This window comes from Drosophila mojavensis, unplaced genomic scaffold, assembly GCF_018153725.1.
Source record: "Drosophila mojavensis isolate 15081-1352.22 unplaced genomic scaffold, ASM1815372v1 contig_81, whole genome shotgun sequence".
Classification (NCBI taxonomy): Eukaryota; Metazoa; Arthropoda; class Insecta; order Diptera; family Drosophilidae; genus Drosophila; species Drosophila mojavensis.
In genome coordinates this window covers 512993-537719 of record NW_025318907.1, presented here as the reverse complement: position 1 = coordinate 537719, position 24727 = coordinate 512993, and the positions used below count along the sequence as shown (strand labels likewise).

The window sequence follows — 24727 nt, the reverse complement described above, 5'->3', positions numbered from 1 at the left end:
TGCAGAATAATGATATAATGGTAGTTTAAGTTCAAGACTTATATGTGGGAGTTATCGAGACGGTTAGAAGGATATGAAAGTGTTTTCTAATTGGAATATATTCTGGCGTGCCACTGATTGAATATTTTTATATACTTTCATCTATAGAATACAATTTATAATCTAATATGTCATATGAACAAGAGGATAAAAAGTTGAGCAATAATAATATGAAGCTTTTATTTGAATGAAAACTTCTTTAATACGAAATTTTTTAAAATTAAAAAAATTAGCGCGTTATTATTTTATTTATTTTATTTTATTTTTATATATTAATAGAATTTAAATTTAAATAAATACGAAATTTTTTTAAAATTAAAAAAATTAGCGCGGTATTATTTTATTTATTTTATTTTATTTTTATATATTAATAGAATTTAAATTTAATTTTTTTATTTTATTTTTTTTAATAATTTTTATTAATTTTTCTATAGCAAATTTTGTGCTATAAAAAATTAATATAAATTATATAAATTGAAAATTTGCAGAGCCTAAAACTGTTTTCATCATAGTCTAATAATTTTTTTGTATTTACCAAATATGATTGCATTTAAATCAAAGCTAAATTGTGTATTCTATTCAATTGACCAGCACTGTATGCATTATATAAATATGTGTATATGACAACTAAATGATTGCAACCCAAAGTAAATTTATAAAATCTTGTGTTTAATAGCTGCAAACAATTCATAAATTGCTTGCTTCCTTCAATCTCCTAACATTTTCAGCACTTACCTTAATGCCATAGTTGCTTTCCTCGTAGATAATCGAGACATAAGTCCAGCCCATGCTCTTCACAATCTCAACCATGGCCTTCACCTGGTAGTGGTCGGAGGGAATGGTGCGTGAAAAGTACTCGAAGCGCTGCTTGTTGCTCAGCTCCGGGCTGGTTGAGAAATACGAGACCTGCAAAATGTCGATGCATAAGCAAAAATGTTTGATGAAAACCATTCTATTAGAACGTCAACAAAATTGCGGAATAGCAGAAAAATAAAAAATATATATATTGACTGCAGTTGCCGATGTCGGATTGAAGCTGGCTGAAAGTGGTGCGCCATGCACTTTTCGCTGCTCACAAAGTAAAGTAAAGTGCTTGGGTTGGGGGCAAGCGCAACAACAACTATAACATTAACTACAACAACTACAACAAGTCTGCTTGCATGACTGCAAATGTCCTTGGGAAATTGCATGATACAAAATCATAATTTACTACGCCATTTCTTACTAGTTTGCAGCTTAAGTTTCCCCTTTTTAAAAGGCTTGAATAATAGGCACGAACATGCTATTTGGTATTCAATAACAGCTAAACTTAACTGCTGCATTCATTATGAACAATAAACTTGTCGTTAAAGTAATTGTTAGAGATTTATAATATATAAAATTGGCACTCTGTTTGTTTTGTTCTGTTAAGTCGAATTTAAATTAATTCAATTAAAATTCCCTATGGCTTTTTATTCTGGGCATGTGGTTTAATGGTACAAATATTAGGCACATAAACAATTTTTTTATAAATTATATTTTTTATTTATCATTCAATAAGATATTAAAATAAATAATAATAATAAAATATTTAATACAATTCTCAATAGATTAAAGCAAAAAAAAAAAAAAAAAAAAAAAAAAAAAAAAACACACAAATATGTATATATATGCAAAATAAAATAAAAAAATAAATATAAAAATTAATAAAATTTAAGTGTGCATAATACTAAATTGATAATAAAGAAAAAAAAAAAAAAAAAATTTCCCCCGTACTCATGTTACATTTTATCAAATAAATTTCCATTGTATAAAAATGATATATTAAAAATTTATATATTTTTTTTTATTAATTTAAATTCAAATTTTAATAGATATATATTTTTTTGTTCTTTTTCTTGATATGACAATATTTTATTTATTTTTACATGTGCTAAGAAATAATTCCAAGTAAAAGAGCTTCACTTGAAGTTGGATTTCCAAGAGCAGAAAGTTCATTCTCCCTAGGCTTATACACCCTGTGCTCGCCTACCCTGTGTTCGCTCACTGTGCTGTGGAGCAAAGGCATTGTTAATGGAAGCCACACACGAGTAGTTATATTTTTCTCGCTGATTCCACGAATGAAGCCCACTTCAGGTTACTTGCTTATTGGATTTTTGAGAACTTATGACAGGGTAGCCAGATTACCTTAATTTTAACGATGTTTAAAGACTATTCCTTATGAAAAATTGCTATCTTAAATAACTAGTTTTAAATGTGCAACTCAATGCTCATATTCAACATATTTCCATTTCCATTTCTCTTATTTAATTCGTTTACTTGTCCTCGTATATTTGCTAACATTTTCATATATTCTTACAGTATATGCAGCTGCTCTCTTATTTTTTTTTAAGCACTTCTCAGCATGACAGCTTATCCTTTCCAGGGTAGCCAGATTACCTTAATTTTAACGATGTTTAAAGACTATTCCTTATGAAAAATTGCTATCTTAAATAACTAGTTTTAAATGTGCAACTCAATGCTCATATTCAACATATTTCCATTTCCATTTCTCTTATTTAATTCGTTTACTTGTCCTCGTATATTTGCTAACATTTTCATATATTCTTACAGTATATGCAGCTGCTCTCTTATTTTTTTTTAAGCACTTCTCAGCATGACAGCTTATCCTTTCCACACCATTTTCCACGACGTAATTTTCCGGACATCTTTCAAAAGTTTTCTGTTCGCTCTGCAGTTGTCGAGGCTGTCGGAGATTGTTTGGCTCATTTGTGCAAAGCTGTGCAGCCAGCGAATCACAAAGCCACTGACAATGCAGCGACTTCGAAATGAAGGCATCAACCGAAAGCCGAAAACCGAAAACCGAAAACTGAAAACTGAAAACCAAAAACCATCGAAGCCTCGTTTTGGGCACGGCTTAAAAGTTTTGCCACCGCCCGATAAAGAAAAAGAAAAAAAAAAATAGATCTGGCGTTGCCACTAGAATTCAATTTCATGCGCAAATTAACACCGTTTGCTTTCCGACTGTCAGAGACTTGTTAACCTATTGAACCAATTGCAATTCATTTGCACTCGCAAGCAAACGCAAATCTAGAGTCCAAAGCGTTAGTTCGCACGGCCCCTAACACCTCCATTTGCAGGTGTTTGGCAAACACCTTGATTTTGTAATTAAGTGCCATTTCCAACAGCTGCCGCCTCCTACTCTCCCTCCTCATTTCACTACGCGCTCGGCTGATTCTGTCAACAGCTCTGCAGTCAAGTGTTTCTCTGCCGTCTTTGAGACTGATAATGAAATTCTCAGAATGTCGCCGCTTTGTGCAAATTTTCTCAAGCGATTTCATCGCATCACATGTCTCCTTGGAATTAACACACTAAGAACTTCCGCAGCTAAGCTAACAATATGTAAATAAAAAAAATAAATAAATAAATAAAAAAAATTGTATTGAATTCTTTGAATTGACTGAAATTAATGCTTGTTTTTCTTCTTTCTGCAAACAAATTAAGCTGCTTTGACCAAAAACTAACGGAAAACAAAGAAAAGTACAGGAAATTCAAAGGAAAATACTATTTGCAATAATTGAATTTTTATTTTCATTTGTTTTGATGACGATTCTATGAACTGTATAGAAGAAGCTTTTAAATGCTTTTAGTGTTTTTTTTTTAATATTTTCATGAATCGACTCGAGCTGCTTTCCTTTGTGTTGTGCGGAATATTATCCATTCATGCTTGCTCCGAATATTAAAATGAAGTCCCTCTGAGGGCACATAAATATATAGTTTTTTTTTTTTTTATCATACATCGCATTGTTTAACCTTGCGTATTCCACTTGGGGAATTACATTTGCACTTTGACTGCGGATTAAGCGTGAGCCAGCGGCGCTTTAGATGCTTTCTTTCCACTACTATATGTATATGTATTTGTTTGTAAAGTATAAAACTATCAGCCTTTATGATTCCACCAGGACGTAAACCACAATCAAACGAGAGAACAGTTCACTGAACAGTAGAGCAGATGTTAGTACCGTTGACTCTTCTCATGGCATGACTAGAAATTGCAGCCTTCTGTAATTTTTCTCTCCAGCAGGGCGTAAATCAAAGTCAACAGAGAGAGAGAGAACTGTTCACTGAGTTCATTGAGTACATTGATTACACATGTGGGCTCAGCTGAAGCACACTCGGTGCGATTTTTACCAGTTCCATTTTCCTATACGTACAACCATGTTCATAAACCCTGCCAATATTTTATCAATATGAAAATATAAAATCACTTTGTAACTCTTTGTTTGGTTTTGAAACTTCTTGACTTTGGCTTGGCATATTTGATGGGCCACTAAAGGTTGACCGTATATGGCACATCAGTTGCCTTTGTTCCGCTCAACATTGTGTTTTGGCTTTATTGTTTTTGTTTCTGTTTTTCTGGCTGGCCACAGCCATCAACTAGCAATGTAATGCAATCAAATGCTAACGCTTGATTTATGACCAACTCGGGGCTGCAGCGAATTGCTGGCGTTGGGTGCGTGTGCGTTTTATGGCATCCATGCAGCAGTAGTCGCTGTTGGAGTCCTGCTTATTGTCGTCTATTGACTTTTGGCTGTTGGCCACGTAGCGGCAACGCCACGTTGGCTACTCAATCTTTCGACGTGACTTTTCGACTGCCACATGACGTTTTAGTTAATGAAATCGTAAGAGTGCTCGAGTTGGAGGTGGAGGTGGAATGGGAGCTAGAGCTGGAGCTAGAGCTGGAGCTAGAGCTGGAGCTGAAGAGTGTACCTATGGAGGAGCAGCTCTAAGTGCTCTAGGAGCAGCTTCCGGGTGCAGCAGCTGCACTTTGTGTGATTTGTTGGCCCAGTGGAGCCACGTGCTGGTCGTTAAACTAATTTCCAGCTAAGAGCATCGAGCGACAAATGTTGTGCACTTTTTAATTGCAACCACAAAAACTTTGCACTGCTAAATTGGCCAGATTGTAGATTGCTGACTGCAGATTGCAGATTGCAGATTGCAGGTTGCAGTTTGCAGGTGGCAATGCCAAGCAGAGTTGCGAAAAGTTTGGGATAAACGAGAGCAAGGCTAGAGCTAGATGGCAAACGAAAAGTTATGTATACGACATGTGCAACGACTTACTTGGGGTATCCGAAACAATCTCAGCAAATTGGCCACCTGTATGGATGTCACCGATGAGGCAGCACCCACCACGCCCGATATCACCTTGCGCACTTGCGTCTTGTTGCAATGATATTCGGCATCGTCTATGTTGCTAATCGAGCCTGCAAATAAATTAAATGTGGAAATTTTGAATTAAAATGAGGATTTTAAATATTTTAGCTTAATGATTATTATTATTATTAAATTATATATATACATATATTTATCATGTTATTTTTTGAAGTGATTAAATTCATTGTTATTATTATTAAAAATGTACTTACATGGGTAATTAAGTAAAAAATTAAGTAAAAAATATACTATTATTATTACATTTATTGTATTATTATTACTTTATTATTTTTAGTATTATTTTTATTACTATTATTATAATATATTATTAATATCATTATTTGTGTTTATTTTTATTATATTATGCAAATATTCAATAAATTCATTCAATAAATATTTTATTCGCTATGTGATAATTAAAATTCACAGCAAATCCCCAAAGTCGAAATTTCCATTCTTCATTATTTATGCAAATCTTCATTCAAATAATTATTCCCATATGTAAAGCTCAATTCATTTTTGACTTCCGCAAATTGAAATGGTTTCATTTTAATTGCATGTGATATTTTTGCATTTAGTAATTCCAAGTGTTATCAACTCAATTTAAGCTTGTCAGCTTATCCCAGCTCAATTAAGATTTAAAACTAAAAACTAATAAACCAATATTGAATCATGGATGGCCTGTGGCTTGCACAAAGTTGTAAATGAAAAGTCAACGTTGTTGGTCAAAGTGGAAGCAGCAAGAGAGAGAGAGAGAGAGAGAGAGAGAGAGATAAAGTGAGAGAGAGAGATGGAGTGCTCCGACAGCCAAAGTCCAAACTAAGCAAAACTCACACAAAGTAGTAGTTGTTCATTTTGTTTTTACACACACAAACGCGACGCCGACCCCTTGGCAATTATTCATTTGCATATTTGTGCGGGAGTTTTTTATTTTTAATTTTTTTTGCTTTGTTTTTGATTCGTTTTTACTGTGCTCTTTTTGGATTTGGTCTGCTTTAGTGCTTTCTATTTTTTAATTATAAAACTTTTCATGCTCGGGAATTTGTTGCACTGAAATGCGCCATTAAATAGTTCGCAACTGCGCGCCACTAGGTGCAGCGCTTTTATTTCACATTATTTTCAATCTCTTTTGTTTTTTTGGTAATTGAATTTACACTTTACTCAACCTACTCATTTATTCATTTGCATGCAAAGTATTTCCTTATTTATACCCCAATAAATAATAAACAGCTTATTTAAGCGGTTTTTGTTAAAGCTCTCTGAAAAGTTCTTCTAGCTATATAGTTCTTACGTACGTATATAGTTCTTAAAGTAAATAATTTTACAGTTTCTCACAACTGTTGATATGCGGAAGCTTTTTCCTCAAATTGGCTGATTTCTCAGTGTTCTAGTATATCATATTAAGTAAATGTAACGTAACATAATAATATTACGTAAACGTAACGTAACATAATAATAATACGTAATCGTAACGTAACATAATAATATTATGTAATCGTAACGTAACATAATAATATTACGTAATCGTAACGTAACATAATAATATTACGTAATCGTAACGTAACATAATAATATTACGTAATCGTAACGTAACATAATAATATTACGTAAACGTAACGTAACATAATAATATTACGTAATCGTAACGTAACATAATAATATTACGTAATCGTAACGTAACATAATAATATTACGTAAACGTAACCTAACATAATAATATTACGTAATCGTAACGTAACATAATAATATTACGTAATCGTAACGTAACATAATAATATTACGTAAACGTAACGTAACATAATAATATTACGTAATCGTAACGTAAGAATATTACGTAAACGTAACTTAACGCTATATTTACACGTAAAAGTGTAAAAGTGTACGTGTACGTAACGTTGTATGAGATGCTTTAAGTAAATATATCATATGACGTATTCTCAACGTATGTGCGCTATTTGTTACGCAAATCATATAATGCATACTCAACGTATGTGGGATATACGTTACGTATATAGACATTCCATTTTTAAGTAACAGAATGCTGGTCTTCATATCTTTCATTTAAACCAACAATTTTGCCGTTTTTCTAAGACAAAGTTTTTTCTTCAATTTTTGCCTCTTGCCCTATTGAGCCACAGCCACAGAATTCCTCAGAGCCAACTCCAGTGGCCTTCGCTGGCTTGCACAAATGTGGAGGTCCATGAAAGGACGACGCAATGCTATGTAAAGAAAGCAAAAGATCACAATAAAATGGATTTCTTGAAGTGCTTTGTAGATTAAAAATAAAATATATATGTTTCCACACATTCATATTTAATATCGAATAGCGATTACTTAGTAGAAACATATTTTTGTATTTATAAATTTATTTATTTATAATGAAAAACCAATCAATTGAGACTTATACAGCAGATGAGATATTGTTTACTATTTAAGCTAACTGTGTTTCAGCAACTGTATTATATACATACATATAATACCATATGTAAACATACATCTAATTACACAAAATTTAAATAAAATACAATCTGTCTAATATTATTTGAATATTAACATTAACCAAGCTATATATATTCGTTTATATATATTAACTAACTAGTTTGAGCGGATATGAATATTTGTTTATTACATTCTATTTACGATTTGCATGCGAAAACATGTCTGCTCAAATTTCTAAAATGTTATTTTGCTAAATGTTATTGTTGTGCTTAGGCTCATTAACAAATTATTAAAATAGAAACCAGACAGGCCGAGCTCTCGGCTGACCAGCTGCTGTGCTACAAGTAAACAAAAGTCGCCTCAATGCGAAGGCGGATCAAACAAACGTTGGGCTCGGGTTATGCCTATGGAGCTGCCAGGCCACAAAAACATGCCATTTGATGGAGGCAGCTGTACTTAAATACAAATTAATTAACTCTATCGCGCTGCTGCTGCTGCTGCCAGGCAGTGGGGGGCGCGGCCTGTTTTATGGCTGCCCCGCCCCGTAATGATGGGGCCGATGACGATGACGATGCAGGGAGCATTGGGCATTGTAGACAATGCGAGGTGCGAGGTGAGAGTTGCGCGTGGCTCATAGTTTGCGGCATGCCTAATCCTGTCAATATAATTCAGTGACTTGGAAAATTATATTTTTCATACGTCAGATGCGTAAAACATGGCCGCAAGTCCTCGCAGCGGCACGTCGCTCAAGTAAATCCTTGTTACGCACATAAATAATGAAATTATGGAGATTAGAAAGTGTTCAGGCCTAGCACAAGGACAACGAACGAGCATCGAGCCACGAGCAACGAGCAACGACAACAACGGGCCCCAAGCCAATACTTGGCACCCAGGCGCAATTGATTATAGATCGTTGCGGCTGTCGTTGCTGTCGTTCTAGCTGTCGCAGTCGCAGTCGCTGTCGCAGTCGCAGTCGGTGTCGCTGTCGCAGTTGCCGTTTCATGCGCCGCTTTTGTTGCCAGATAAAAGCAATAAGCGCCCCTTTTATGGGCCCGGGCAAAGTGCCAGACAGCGCTGTGAGGCCATCTCACATATGTGGCCATGCCTCCGCCATTCGCCGCCCATTTTGCTAACTTCCGGCCGGGTTGATCTCTGGCGGGGCACTTAATTTTCGCTCGCATTGACACGTGGGACTTGTGCTCTTGTCTGTTGCTGTTTTCCTCTATGCCAAAGTGTGTGAGAGTGTGTGAATATTCAATAAATGACACCGTTTTGTCTTAAGGGAATTATGTATATTAGTTTTGGGCGCATGAACGGCGCTCGGAGAGCTTAAAGGTCTACTGTCTGCTTACTCCTGATTCCCCGCTGAGAAATCGTGTAATTTATTTATTAATTTTGTTTATTAATAAAGCGTTCAGCGCTCAAGTAAATCGCATTTGCGTCAGCTCTGCACAAGCGTAGACAATTCAGTTCCCAAAGTAGCTGTGCTGAATAGGGGAGATTTATATTGAGAGGCTAAAAAATAAATAAATTTAATTTAAAAAATAATCACCTATACAAAAAAAAAAAAAAAAATAAATAAATAAATAAAATAATAATAATAATAATAATAATGATAAAATTAAATTAAATTAAATTAAATAAAACTAAATAAATGAAAATAAAATAAAAATAAATAAAAAAATTAATTTTTAAAAATTAAATAAATAAATAATAATAACAAAATATTATTAGAAAAGAGTAAATAAATATAACAATTAATTATTAATACAAATAAATAGAAATTGAATAATTGCATGAAAAATAATAAAATAGATAAGGTAACAAAAATTCAATACCATAAACAAATAATATAAATAATTAATATAATAATAAATAATACAAATACATGAAATATTAAAAAACAAATGAATACACAAAAAATAAAAATAAAAATTATAAGTAAATAATTTTAATTAGCAATACAAAATCGATAATTAAAATATTAGTTACATATAAATGTAAATTTTATTGCTTTTGCTTCGCTTATAGTGGCATATCTATCATTCCACTCATAAGCCTCTTGAATTACTGAAAAAAGTTGTAGGCGCACGCTCATCAGGCTCTCCTTGTACTTTGCAATAAAATCACTTCGAGTTTGAAACTCCGTTTTCAGATGAAAGGAGCCGAGAGTTGCAGTTGTATCCAATAAAATTCACACTAACATATAAAAATATTGAGCATGCTCTGAGCATGAAAAACTTGAACTTTAATCGCGTTTGCCTCTTGAAAGTATTGACCAGCGCATTTCATTCTATTTAAGGGAGGTACAAACGGGGCAGAGTCTGGCAGAAACTTTGAAAGTGAGCGAGATAAGCTCTGCAGCTGAGTGGCGTCGGAAAGGCGCAGATTAAAGTGTCTGTGTATTGGCATAAGCAGGTCAAGTATGAAAGTGAGAATGAACGCAGAGTTTATGGAGAAAATGCGATGAGTCTGGTGCCGTGAAAGTATTTTGAATAATTTAAAATATGCTATAAAAATTATATTAAATATAGTTTTTTTCTTTTTTTGTCCTTTTTCTTTTTCTTACACATATATCATTTTTATATTTATCACAAATTATGAAAAGATTAATATTTTTAATATTTTTAATTTAATAATTAATCAAAATATAAATAATTAATACAAAATAATAATATAAATAATATATAAATAGGAAATACAAAATACAAATGTAATAAACAATTTTATTATTATTATTTAATCTTTCCTACACATTTATCGTTTCATGAATAAATGTATCACATTAACATTTATTCATGAAACGATAAATGTGTAGGAAAGATTAAATAATAATAATAATAAAACGCATTAACGATTTTTGTTTTTCCTTTGTTTCTTTCTCTTTTTTATGTACATCATTCATATTTAAATAAATACGATTATTAATAAAAAAAAAAATATATATATATATATATATATATATGTATATGTTATTAATGTTAAATAAAATTATGTATTATTATAATTGTTTTCTTTTATATGTGACTTCTTGATGAATAAATGTAAAAGTAACAAAATATAAATACATAATACATAAAGTGAATAAATGTTATTAAAAAACATTTTTTTTTTCTTTTTCCAAATACATAATATTTTAAAATTAACTCATATTCAAAATACATCTATGATTTTTAATTATTGAAAAATATAGTTTGAATATAAATTATATAAATATCTGTAAATCATTAATAGAAATGATAGAAGACAAATGGAGGTACGGAATGATGAAAGGGAAGCTCTGTTCTTTCGGATTCAATTTCTTAAAAAAGACAAGAATAATCTTAGTCAAAATAATAAAGTAACCCAATGTAGAGCTGCTCGATTTCTTCTAGAGAGTCTCCTGGCAGAGTTATTAAGATAAAACCAAGTTGAAATCAAAGTCTCATAACAGCTTCGTCCACAGTCCCAAACAGCTCACCTTTAATAAAGTCCACGGCCATTTCGAGGCCGTACGAGTCCTTGTCGCAGTCGTCGAGTATGTGCGCGCCGAGCGTGATGTTTGGCAGCAAATGCATCTCGTTGATGCGATCGATGGTGTAGAGCATGGCCTCGAGGGCCTGGATGCCGCCCTGCGGCATGATAGGACCGCAGGTGATGCTGTCCTCGCGCGAATGCACCATCATGAGGCCGCCAATTATGACGTCGCCCTCAACAATGGCCTCGCGCTTGACGGGCCAGTGGCGCTGCGGCTGGCTGGCATAGAGGCGATCCTGCAGAAAGTCGACCGAGTCGGGCAGCGAACGCAAATATTTGCCGCCCAGCTCCGATATCAGTGGCAGCATCAGATTGTTGGCCTGATTGTTGTTGTTGTTGTTGCTGCTAATGCTGTTGCTGTTGGCATAGTGCGGCGTCACGTGGCGTCCACGATGGCGGCCGGAGCGCGTCGAGGGACCGCCAGCGGGCGACAGGCTGAGCGGCAGCTCGATGTTCGCATAGCGCTGATAGCTCTCCAAATCAAAATGATTATTGGCATAGTCTAGCTGGTCCACCACATGTTGCTCCAACTGTGGGGGCTGTGGCGTCTCTGGCGACTGCTGTTCCGCCCGCTCCTCGTCGTTGACATAATCGGGAAATGTTGCCGGCGTGGCCGAGTGCAGCCAGTGCGAGTGTTTGCCCAGCTGTTGCTGTCGCTCTTCCAGCTCAAGCGCCTTATAATGATTTTCTCTATAAGTCCGGCCATGAACACGATGCTTATGCTGATGCAGATGCTTTCGCTGCTGCTGCTGCTGCTGCTGATGATGATGATGATGGTGATGATGTTGGTGGTGGTGGTGATTAATATGATGATGCCTCGCGGCTGTGTAGCTCTTGAATTGTTCAACTGGAAAAAGCAGCTGCTGTTCTGACGCTGGCAGCTCCCTCTTTGGCTGCTCCTGCTCCTCCTGCTGTTGCTGTTGCTGTTGCTGCTGTTGGCCATCGTCCGCGGACCACTTATCTCGTATATCACCAATAACCGCACTCTCCGCGCTGCCCGCACTCGATTCGCCCAGCGCCAGCAGCACAATAACAAAAGCGAGCACACACAAACGATTCGAACATGCTAATTTCATGTTTGCATCGACTTTAATCTTGAGTTAATTCACAATTTATTTTGATATTATTTGGGTCGATATATGTTATATTTCGCATATATAGCCATATTTCGGATTTGAAAGTTTCAAACTATTTAGAAAAATCAAATAAAATATATAAAATAAAAGTTTTGTTTTCCTCTTTTTCGTTTATTAGATTTCACTTATTTTGATTGCACTCATTTTCTGTGGCATTTTGTCATTTGCTTTAAAGGGGATTTCAGTTATTATGAAAACTAAAATTGCATATATTACTAATTTTTTTTTTCTCTCTCATTAAAATTTCAAGAATTTCATTATGCTCATTTCTGTGGTATTTAATCTTTGTTTTTATATGAATATTATTAGGAGTAAATTTTGTTATGTTACATATGTTTTTCTGTTTCAACTCTTGTCTCACATTTCGCGTATTAAATTTCACATATTTTCATTGCGCTCATTTCTGTGGTATTTAAATGTTGCCGCTGTCTACATTTCATTACATGGTCATTAAAATTGCTAAAATTCTGTGGAGCTGTCAGCGGCATTGCAACCGAACTCTAATATCATTAGAGAAGCAGCAGCGCCAGCCACGCCCAGCTTATAAATGTCAACTGTTAAACACCTGCCCCGGAAGGGCGCCCATAAAAATGATTGCCCAGTGCTCTTTGTTAGTGTTGGTGTGGCCTAAGGTAACCGAAAATTTTGCATAGAATTTGTGCGTGGCAAAGGCGCAGCACAAAGCGAAGGCGAGAGCAAAAGCGAACGCAAAAGCGTTGCCCTCATAATGCACAAATCCTTTGCAGCAACTGAAGAAGGTGCCGCCAGGGCTGGGTTGGGCCAGGGGCGACGTGTAATTAATCAAATTGTTGGCGGCATAATGAGCTTGTCGGCTTGTCGGTGTCAGAGCACCTCCGAAGGCAGACAGAGCAGCTGACAGAGCAGCTAGCAGCACGGAGCACCCAGTGCCACTCTCAGCACTGAGTTGACTGACTAATCAACGGGCGCATTAGCGCCGCTTTCCAGCCACATTCTCGGTCTGCAGTTTCGAGTTTACAAAATTACTTATCATCAGCATAATCAGCGGCATTATCAAGTCGATGGCAGCGAGGCAGCGAGGGCGACACGAACTGGGGGTCGGGTCGGGTCTGTCATTACCAGCCCTAACCTCACTGGCCTATCACTCAGCTCTGGGCTCTCAGATCTCAGCTCTCGGCGTTCGCCTCTCGGCTGCAGCAGCTGTGCCCTCAACGGCTGCGGGACGCATCTAATAATGAGATTGCGTTAAACAAATGGTGCTTTCCTTTTATTGCCCTTAATAGACACCGGAGGCTGCTTACACGCTCGTAATTTATTTTGATTACATTTGTCGTTCTCTATCTGCCGCAGTCTCGCCCTCTCTCTCTCTGCTTTGTCTCAGTTCATTGCTGTTTCACACTCTAAGCAAATGAGCGTGTGTTTGTGTGTGTTTGAGCTTGCTTCAGAGATTTTAAGGTTCACTAATAAATGGATCAGTCATTTCCCATCAAATCAGTTTTTAATGCCTTCTTTTATTATCATCGAATTTGTCATTGCAAATAAGCCTTAAATGGCTATCAATCACAATTAAATCTGGATACAATTTGGAATCTCAGGTAAATTTTAGGTTAAATGAGTAAAACAATTGGTGTTGCTTTAATTTAGCCGGTTGATCTATAGCTCTATCAGATTATCAAAATTGCAAATTAAAGTGAAACGTTTTAAATTACATACATATATGTCGGATGTGTGTTAATTCAGTCATTTTCCATTATACTTTTGTATTTGAATGCCAGCTGCGCCTAATAATGAATTTCTGGTGAGCATCATTCACGCTGTGTTTTTCCAGAATTCCAATCTACTCCCTGCTCATCGTCTACAGCCAATCAGAATGCCACTGACTACTCAAAGACAGCTATACTTGACTCTCTCACGCTCAGTGAAAGATAAGAAGCGAACAGCTGCATATGCTGCCTTATTATACTAACACTGCTTCAACAATGTGGTAGTTATATTTGTCTCTCTCTCACACACACACTCAGGTAGCGTGAAAGAATAAAAGCCAGCTTAGGCGCAAGCTCACATGGATAAACACAAGCTGAGGCTCACTCTTACACTAATACATGCAACAGTAGAACGACATTTGTCTCTCTCTCACCGTCACATGGAGTGATAGTTAAGGAATAGAAGCTAGCTAGCATTGAGAAGCGCTCAGCTTGGGTACAAGCTCACGCTGTTAATTCATTTACAACTTTATACAAGCTCGCTGGCTCGCACTAATACTATTGCAAGAGTAGCAGCCAATCGTGATGCAATTAAAGAGAATTGGAAAACTAAGAAATTGTAAATTTTTTTTATATATAAAGGAAACATAAAAATAAAGAAATTAATAATAATAAGAATTAAGTCCAAAATCTCATTCATTTTATTTTATAAATTGAATATATTTATAGTTATCAATTTAGAGATTAATTATAATCTGATTCATTTATAAATATATACTCATAGCATTATACTAACGACTTAAATCCAAATTTAGACCTACAGCTCATATCTAAAGACAAAGAGTTATTCCATAATTAGTTTATGCGATTATTTCTTCCATATTTCAAGCTGATTGAAGCGCACATTCGGCTTACGCCCACAAATAGTGTTGCCCAAATGGGAAAAACTTATCAATGCGCATACGAAACCGAAGCCAAGGTTGCTCCACTTCAGATTCTTTCTGGGATGTCTTATCTAGGCTTATGCTGTGCTGCTCGCTTCGCATGTCTGCGCCCTGTGCCACTGTAGCCCACTGGAACTTGGCCGGGCTTGTCATTGCGCTGTGTGTCCTTTGTGCTTTGTCTTATTGGGTATTTGGATGTGGGGACTTTGATTTGATTGAGCATTTCGCTCACTTGCTGTGTCCCTTTTTGCGCTCATTTGAATATCCCAGACGAGCTGGCATTGAAATTGAAATATGTATGTTCGCATGTATCGGAATGATGGAGAAACCCCAGCCAGCCCCTAGCCCCAGTCGGGATTTAAAGATAATTTGTGAGTGCCCGGGACAGCTTTGAATGCGGCCAATTTGTTTCTACTGTTGCGTGGGTGGCCCACAGAGCTGGCTGACTGTTTGGCTGGCTAGATTTCAGCTTGTGCAAATTGATTTTCATCGATAGCGCACAAAGTTGCATAAATTGCCACTCGATGTGTTTGCGTTAAGCCCGGCGCAAGGTCAGACACTCGATACGATGGCCGCTTAACGGCCAATATCGTATTAACTATGCATAAAAAAAAAAAAAAATACAAATAAAAGTATAATAAAACAGCACCATAAAATAGCACTCGTTGCGCCGTTAAGTAGGCTGTGAAAAAGAGAGCAAAGCCTGTAATTTATGCATTCATCGGACGCCCCAAGTGGTTTCACTTTGTCGCAGTCGCAAAGAGCATCAGCTGACTAAAGTCCCATATATATTCCAGTCTGATGCGGGAATATTTAAAGGGCAGCGCAATTGACTCAACGGCCCTTTAAAGTGTATTGCGTGCCTCCCTCCGAATTTCCATGATGTTGCTGTGACAGGCGTAAAGTATGCTAAACAAATTGTTACATTTACATAAATGCCAGGCGAACAACAGACGCATCAAGAAATTTTTCAAATTCGCATCAAATAACATTCAATCATACTTTTGTGCACACACACACACACACACACACACACGCATACACACACAGGTGGCTGACACCTGGACAAGGATGTCAACGTCCTGCAGCTAATAGCTTGGCTCGACGCCGACGCCGACTCCAGCCGCGCGGATTACGCGACGCCTTCAATTTGTTACGCGACGAAGCAAAAAATTAATAGCAACATATGTAAAAAGAAAAAAAAAAAAAGTGCCAAAATGCTGCAAACACAGCATACGAATTGTGCTCGACGGCTGAATTATGAATAACTTTGACAGGTGTACGCATACGCGCTGATATGCAAAGTTCTGCCAAAGAACGCCACTCACCCACACACACACACACGCCTCTGCAATGTCGCTGTCTACGTCAGTTACAAATGTCTTGCGAGTGTGTGATAAATTTCGTTGACACGCACCAACAACAACAACAACAACAGCTGAGAGCAGCCGGAAGATATTGTACGCAACTGTCTCGTGGCTGTGCTCTATTTACAGTGCCTACGACTGTCTACGTATGTATGCGCACATGTCGCACATCGCTGCCAGGTAATCAGCAACAATGTCAGCTACACTTTTGACACTTGCGCAATCATTTTTAATTTGATTAGCAGCCAAAGCCGAGTGGGAGACCAGCTCGTATATCATTTGATTGCTGCTCTTACCCGCCATTGTGCGGCTCATAATTTTCTCGAAAATTACAATTTTCGGCGAAACCTATTTTACGCGTAATTTATGTGAGTGTGAATGGAATAATATGAAAACAAAATGATAACTAATGTATATATAAAATGTATTTATAAATAAAATATACAATAAATAATATATAAATAAAATAAATAATAAATAAATAAAATATACAATAATGATAAAATGTGTTCTCTTATATATTATATATATTTCATCTTTATAAAACAATATAAAAAATGCAAATCAAAAATATAAATGCATATTTAAAATAAATAAAATAATATATATATATTTTTAAATTACATTTTTTTAAATTATATATTTTTAAAATATTTGATTGTCATAATGATTTGTTAGAATATTAAAAAAAAAAAAAAAATATATATATATATATATATATAATAGAAAAATATAAATAAATTCTTATTCAGCACAGAATATTAATAAAAACAGAATATTAATTTAAACAACAATAATTAAAACAAATATTTTATAAAAAAAAAATAAATAAATAAAAAAAATAAAATAAAAAAAGAATTAAATTAATATATAATTATTTTTAAAATATATATAACATTTAATCAGAAAAAAACTAATTAATGAAAATTAAAAAATTTAATATTGTTAAAAATTAATAAAACTTAAATTATTTGCATTTTTAAATTTTATAGAAATGTAAAACATAATCAACCTTACTAATTTGAACTTGGATTTTTAAAATATTATAAATTGATATACAAAGAGAACAGTCCATAAAAATATGAAATTAGTCCATTTAAGTCATTTTTCTGCAAATTTAAAATATAGAAATGTACGCAATAAATTTTAATTTATTAAGATATTAAAATACATTCTGTTTTCGGTATCTCGTTTATTCAGATAAATATTAATTATCTAGCTTGGGTTGCTTGAATGTGTATTGGCTGAGTTTGTTTAGGTCCTTTGCTAAGGTGAACATCCATACAAATCCAGCTAACTGGCCACTCCCAGCATTGCCAGCACTACAGTGGGTCGTGGCAGTTAATGGAAATAATTGCTGATTTCATTACGTGGGATATATTAATGAGCAGCCGGCAATTGCCGGCCGTGCCGCACTGACGGACACACGCACACACGCACACAACAAAGCTATAAAAGTCATTTTAATAAAGGTCAACAAACATAAATACTGAAGGAAAACAATTTAACTTTCATTTCCGGTGCCAGGCGAACGAAATGCGACGTGAAAAGTTTCGCTCAGCGAAGGAAAACTTTGCCTCCTGACATTGTTGAGTCGGAGCCTGAGCTTGAGCTAGAGCTGATGTGCTCGAACGCTCCCGTAAATACATAAAAATATGCGCAAATAACAATAAAACCTACAAAATTATTGATATTGGCTGCATAAAAATTGCTACTCAATGTGGGCGTAGCTCAACGCACGTATCTGCTCGACGAGAAGCACTCGACCTGAAACTAAAGCTGAAGTCAAAGCAGTAGCTGTAGCTGAAGCTAAACTAGGTAAATAACCCTTAGATGTTGGGTACAGAGCTGGCTCTCTTTGTGGCCCGGAGGCTAGCTAATATTAAAACAAATATGCCGAGTCGAGCCTAAGAAACTTGTGCTGCAAATACTTTAAGGCAAACTTTATTAGCTATCAAAATACCTGAGATTTGTGTGCGGCCCGGCCGACTAAATATAGGTCTAGCGTCTTAGGACCTCAACAACAACAACAACAACAACAGCAACAGCAACAATAAAAGCAAAAACAGCAACATCACCGGAGGCAAGTTATGCATGCGCCGACCAAAATACAAAATGGAAGAATTGTAATTGGTTTCGTGTGTTTAACGCTTTGCGCCTGTGGGCCACAAAATGCGGCTAATAATCCCGTCTAGGCACGCAGCTCAAACAACAGGTTTCCCATCCACGCATCGTATGTGACGGGCAAATAGCGCATAGCGAATGTTCGACAGATAGCAACAGCAATCGGAGCTCGCTCGAGATGAATGTGAATGAAAGTTTTTGTGTAGCTGAGCGAAAAGTCTGCTAAATAATAAATTTGATGTGGGCTGCCTGAGGGCTTACGTACGTACGTAAATAATTCAAAAATCGAGCAACCAAATAAACCCATTTATATAATCAAATGTTATGTGAATAAAAACTTGAGTAATTGGGGAACTTATTCAGCTGTCAATCAAATGAAAATGTTGCTAAAACATATTCAAATAAACTAACTGTGCACTCAGGTGAAAATTCATTTAAACGAACAATATGTAAAATCAATTAATGAAAGCAAGCAATTAAGTTAGCTGAATAAGAAATGCCAAAATCATGCAGCAGAAGACCATATAAATGCACAATTATTAAAATACTAATGTGGCAAAAAAAAAAAAAAAAAAAAAATTAAAGAGAGAAACTCAATCACACACTTTTTCACACACACACACATAGACGTCAAAGCATAGTCTATGGGGAGGGAGAAGGAGGCGGTGGCTGCGCACATGACAGGAAATCGACAGGCGCTGCCATGTAGCAATTTAGCTACAAATTGTTTTCATTCACATGACAGCTGCAGGGCAACCGAACTCAATCAAATGATGTGTGTGGCGCACCGCCACGCCCTGAGCTGATTGGTCAATATTGCGGTACAAATTAACAATTTGTAGCAGGTGCTCAAATCGAGCATAGAATGTGAACAGAGAATTTTTTAGATAAATATCAATACTAAATCTTTTGTGAGTGCTATGAATAAAAAATTCAAACTATTTGAAAAAAATTAATAATAAAGAGAAATTTGATAAGATAAAAATTAAATAAATTAAAATAGTAAAGAACAGAATACAATAAAGATTAAAATAAGAATAAATATATAAAATAAAAAATATATTGGCTTATGTAGACCATTATATTAATATTTTAAATACATTATCATAAAATCTATAAATATTCAAATAATAAATATAATATTTTAAGATAATAATAAATATGATTATTAATAATATTGAAATAAAATATAAAAGTAATTTAGTAATTAAAATTAAAATATATAAATATTTAAATAATAAATATAATATTCAAAAATATTGAAATAATTTATATAAATAACTTATATTTACTTAACAATTTTATATTGTACCAATAAAAATAAAAGCTAAACTTTATTTTAAATTTTAATATTTATTTTTCTAGAATATGAAATAAATTTTATTTTCGCTTTATTGAGTTATGCTATCTTTATATATATTCTTTTTGTTTATTCAACCTCTTGGTAAAGCTAGTATGTATATTTAAGTAGTATATTATTGAAACATAACTAGGACCATAATAGCATCACTTTAACTACTGCTCTGGCATGCCTTGACAGTCAAAGTCTGGAGAAATATTAGACATTCTCATAATTAAATTTTGCACGCCAAATAAACGCATTAACTTAACAAAGTTACAAGTAACCAAAAACTCAGACGTAAAGTGAAAATTTTCATAATTAATTTTTGTGGGCTTCAAGTTGTTGGACGGGCGGACGGGCGGACGGTCCACCCTTAAGGAGCAACCCCTAGAGCTGGCTAGCTGAATGGGCTGACTGGTCGGCCTGCCTGACTGGCCTTTTTCACTGTTTTCGTTTGCCATGTTTGTGCGCAATTTGTCCAGTTTGTCGGCGCGTCAATTTGGGCGACTGTTTGCATAGCGAACAGCACAATAAACCTCACACCTCAGCGCCAACAAAGGCCCGAAAATAGACACAGACCTGACTAGGACCACACCACAGCACACAACAGCACACCACAATACAGCACTGCGGTTGACCGCTCCTATAGAGATCGGCCGTTGCACACTACTAACTTATTGATGACACAGCAAGCAGAGAGTCTTGAGCTGAACTCGGCCAGCTTGGCTCAGTAAATAGTTGGCATTTCACCTGAATGTCTGCGTGTGCGCGTTTCCCATGCATTAGTTGACCAAATGGACGGCGTATAAAACATTCGGTTATTCGGCTGCGTTGGCAATTTGGCTAATTGAATTCCTAAGCCCAGTGCCTGACTATTTCTACACTCATGCAGGGCCCAAATGTTTGGCTAATAAATGCAAAATGCTGCTATTACCATTTGCTGGCCAATTTCGATAGCCATTCAGCTAATATTGTTGGCAATTTAACTGTTTCGATTATTGGTATTTGCTCTGAGCATGCGAAAAATTACATTTTATCTGGAATTGAGACCAGTGTCAAATCAATATTAACCATATCGCATATACGTACATACAAAATCCCTTCGAAATAGAAAAATAGAGAAAAATACAGGAAATATAACATTTTGCTATTTCTATTTTCTATCAGAAACTTAGTTAAGGTTATATTCTGTCTAAGCCAGCTCTGATTTTTGACTACATCTCTTTTTCATATATTTCTAAATTCGAATTAAAAATGTTTCACTTCACATGTTGTTGAAAGCGAAAAAATAATTGAAAATACAAGAAAATAAACAGAGAAAAGGTCTGTTGTTTTATTTAAATTGAAATCAAATTTTTCATAGAATTAAAGAAATTTAATTTTGTTTTTGCAAATTAAAATACTTTATTAAAATAAGCAAATATATAAAATAAAATTAATAAGATTTTTGTTTTCTTTTTTAATATAATTTCTGTTATCAAAAAAACATTTTTTGTAATAAAACTATTGTTAACTAAACATAAACAAAATTAATAAAAAAAAAAAAATAATAATAATAATAGAAATAATGCAACAAAAATTCAATAAATGAAAATGATATTTAATTTATTTATTTAATTATTTTATTTCTTTTTTATTACACTTTTGTATTTTTCCGATTACATATTTGATTATCTAATTTGCGATTATTATAGAAATATTGGTCTTAGAAATGAGCTAAAATATCGATTCGTTTTATTAAATCTTTTTTTCCATAAACAGCAAATTAAAGCAACTGCAAATAAACCTTCGTTTTTGCTCTTTGCAAAGAGATATGACTTCTGACATATACTCACTATTTTCGAGCTGTGCTGACTGACCAGTTGTATGGAAATCAGTGTGTAAATCATGGCCAAGGCCAGATTGAGCTATTTGTTTGACTGGCAGTGAATTTATGACGAGACCTGCTCCCTAGCAGCACAATTACGTAAACCTATAGAGTTTGCTCTGGCCCAGCTCAGTCGGCTGCTGACAGGCTGTAGCTGGCTGTCAGGCCGGCTATAGCTGGCCATGGCGTGTGGCAGTCATCAGCATTTGCCGCCACACCACAAGCCGTCAATCTTGCTTGCACAATTTCATTTGTGCATTCGTGTAAGGCCATAAGCAATTTCTCTTTGGACGGGCGACAACAGGCGCTCTCCGCACGCTTATCAGTAACTGTTCACACTTCTGATTTTCTTTGCTTGCTTGAAAGACGCTTTTTTTTTATGCCATTTGCTGTCTGTGTGTGTGTGTGTGTGTGCAGCAGGAGCTAGAGCTGGTGGATCAAAGCTTGAATGGCAGCTGTGTGGCAAAACAGTTTGCACAAATCGTTGTGCATGACTCTGTAAATAATCTATTTCATGTTTACTTGCCACTTTCCAGCTAACCAGCTAACCAACCAACAGAGCCACAAAGTCGCTCACTCTCTGTCGCTCTCCCTCGCTCTCACTCTCACTCTCACTCGCCCTCTCCCTCTCGTTGGCTCTGTTATCCGCGTTAGCTGCTGTGGCAGGCAAACAGCGAACGACAAACACCAACACTAGATGGCGCCATTTTGTGTGCCGGCTTGTCTGCTGGCGTGACAAATTATTATGGTATATTGGTTCGCAAATCAAATAAGCACACATGTAAGCATACTTCAGTGTAAATTCGATCATTGCAATGAATCGACTGCGACAGTTGCCACAGTTGCCACAGCTGCCGCTGTTGCCACAGTTGCCACAGTCGGGCTGCTGCCAAGCTGTGCGGCCTCCGTCGAAACAGTGGATTGGCATTCATTTATCGCAAATTTTCGAGGGCCAAATGCGATTTTTCCAGTTGAGTGTCCTGGTTTCGAGCACCTATTCAGGTGTGGCTTTACTGTGCTCTAAAATCTTATCGAGGATTCATTCAATTGATGTGACGAACATAAAATGAAATGCAGAGCTATTTTTGGTTTTGGTCTCTTATCTGCAATCCAAAAGTATTTTTATTGCCATCAAGTGTGTCAAGACAATACATAAACAGTTTTAATTTTAACTTTTCATTTTTGTTGCTGCAAAGATTTCATTTCAAAGCTGTTCCAAGTATAGAAACTGCCCAGCTGAGAAATATTAGTTTACTTGCAATTTGCTTGAAATAAATTTTTTGATTTGGACCTAACAACTATTTAACATGTTAAATCTTGTCGTATGAAAAATTTTTATAAATTTACGTGATACTATAATATAAATCTATAAAATAAAAATCGCTAAGTCACTTTTATGTAATTTAAATAAATAGCAAAAGCTAATATATGTAAATATTGTAAAATAAAAAAAATACAAAATAGTAAAAATAAAAACATACATATTTTTTTAAATTCCATAAATATGGTTATTTTTTTAAAAGGAATATTCGCAACTAATAAAAGTACAAAAAGTACAAATTATATTTAAATTAAATTTTTTGTAGCTCATAAAGTTAAATTCATTTTTTGATTCATACATATTTACTTTAGCTCTCACTAATTAACGAGTTTTTTCGCTTTTTACTGTATTTACTATATTTAGAAACTAGATTTTTAGTCTATGAAAACTCATTTAAATACGTACAATATTTTCTTTGCGGTAGTTTACAAACAAGTTCGTGGAAAATATTGCTCGGCCCTGACTTTTGTTTTCATAAACTAATTGAAATTCGTAGCTGCTGGCTTTTTGGTAATTTCATTTAGTTTTCTTTCTTGGCTGCAGAGCATGTCCATTTCCAGTGGGGGGGGAGAAAAAAAGATGTTTTTTGTGTAAATCTGCATACAGCTAGTGAATAATTATTTTGTGAGTTCTCTTTGCAAGAATTTCACATGTTGCAGCTGGCAGTCCAATGGGAAAGACAAAATTAAATAATAAATTTTATGACATTTTTTATGAAGCTGTCGGCTGAAGTGCATGGCAGAGCATTGTAGTACTAGTGGCTCACGGACTAGCAATTTCGTTTCATTTTCATGCAAATTTCTTGGAATGGCCGAAAACACAACATGCGATTCGAATGAAGGCTGTTAACAAAGCTGTCGGTCGAGTTCCGGTTGCGGAAATTGAATCATTGTTTTCGTAGCTGTTGCATCTGGCTGAGCAGGGCATAATTAAAGCCAACATGCGAACCGATTCCAGACAGTTAACATAACTCAAAAGCCCTTTTAGATAATTTAATGGCTCTCGACATGCAACAAAGCACCAGCAACAATATCAAAAGCCGACTCATCCAGGACCTCCCCCTAAGCACAGCCGAGTCAAGTCCCAGGCCCAGGCCCATGCACAGGCCGAGGCCCAGGCCAGCCATGAAATGGTGTTAACTGTTTCATGCAGTTCACTGACCAGCGTTAGTAGCAGCCCAGAAGGAAGCGGAAACTGCCTTCGCATGTTAGTGTTGCTAAAGCAACATATTTTAATTTGCCCAACGATGTTCCACTATATTATTATAGCAGCTCATAAATATTTTGAACGAGCTTTAATTTTTTTACAATTACAAGACAATGAGCTGCAGTGCACTAAAGATAAAATGAATATATATTAAAAAAAAAAATAACTGAAATTTAAATCTTTTGTCAAAGCACAAGTCCTAAAGGAGAATGCCGATAATTCGAATTGGCAAAGGATAAATATTTTTTTTTTTTTTTTTCGATTTGCACACAAATTAAAATTTTTAGAATTATTGAGAATCAATTTCTTTCAAGGGGATAGAATTTTTTTCGATTTAGCGGGGCAAAAATGACCGGAAGTCGACTGTATTTGAAATACGCCCTTTTGGGGTTAGGGGTGGGCTATAACGAAAATCAAAATTCCATAAAATATACACTAATCTATATTTAAGAGATTCCAGCTCTAATAATGTTGTATATATAATTTTATAACAGATAAGGTTTTTAGTCTATAAAAAAAAACGGGAGTAGTAATCTACTTTTTGAAACAAG

At 35.3% G+C, this 24727-nt stretch overlaps 1 protein-coding gene across 4 annotated transcripts in view; it reads right to left on the bottom strand.

Annotated features, from left to right (window-relative positions):
* LOC6580335 (metabotropic glutamate receptor 2) overlaps positions 1 to 24727 on the bottom strand; it is an 89124-nt gene that overhangs the window by 19339 nt on the left and 45058 nt on the right. For 2 of the 4 annotated variants that reach the window (XM_002006146.4, XM_044011187.1), the window contains exons 2-3: positions 5140 to 5282; positions 775 to 945 (exon numbers count right to left, since the gene is read on the bottom strand). In XM_002006146.4, the coding sequence (XP_002006182.2) occupies positions 775 to 945; positions 5140 to 5282 (314 nt within the window). Of the gene's footprint in view, positions 1 to 774; positions 946 to 5139; positions 5283 to 11131; positions 12376 to 24727 lie in introns of those variants that run through there. The other 2 variants (XM_032730147.2, XM_044011188.1) reach the window with 2 other exon arrangements.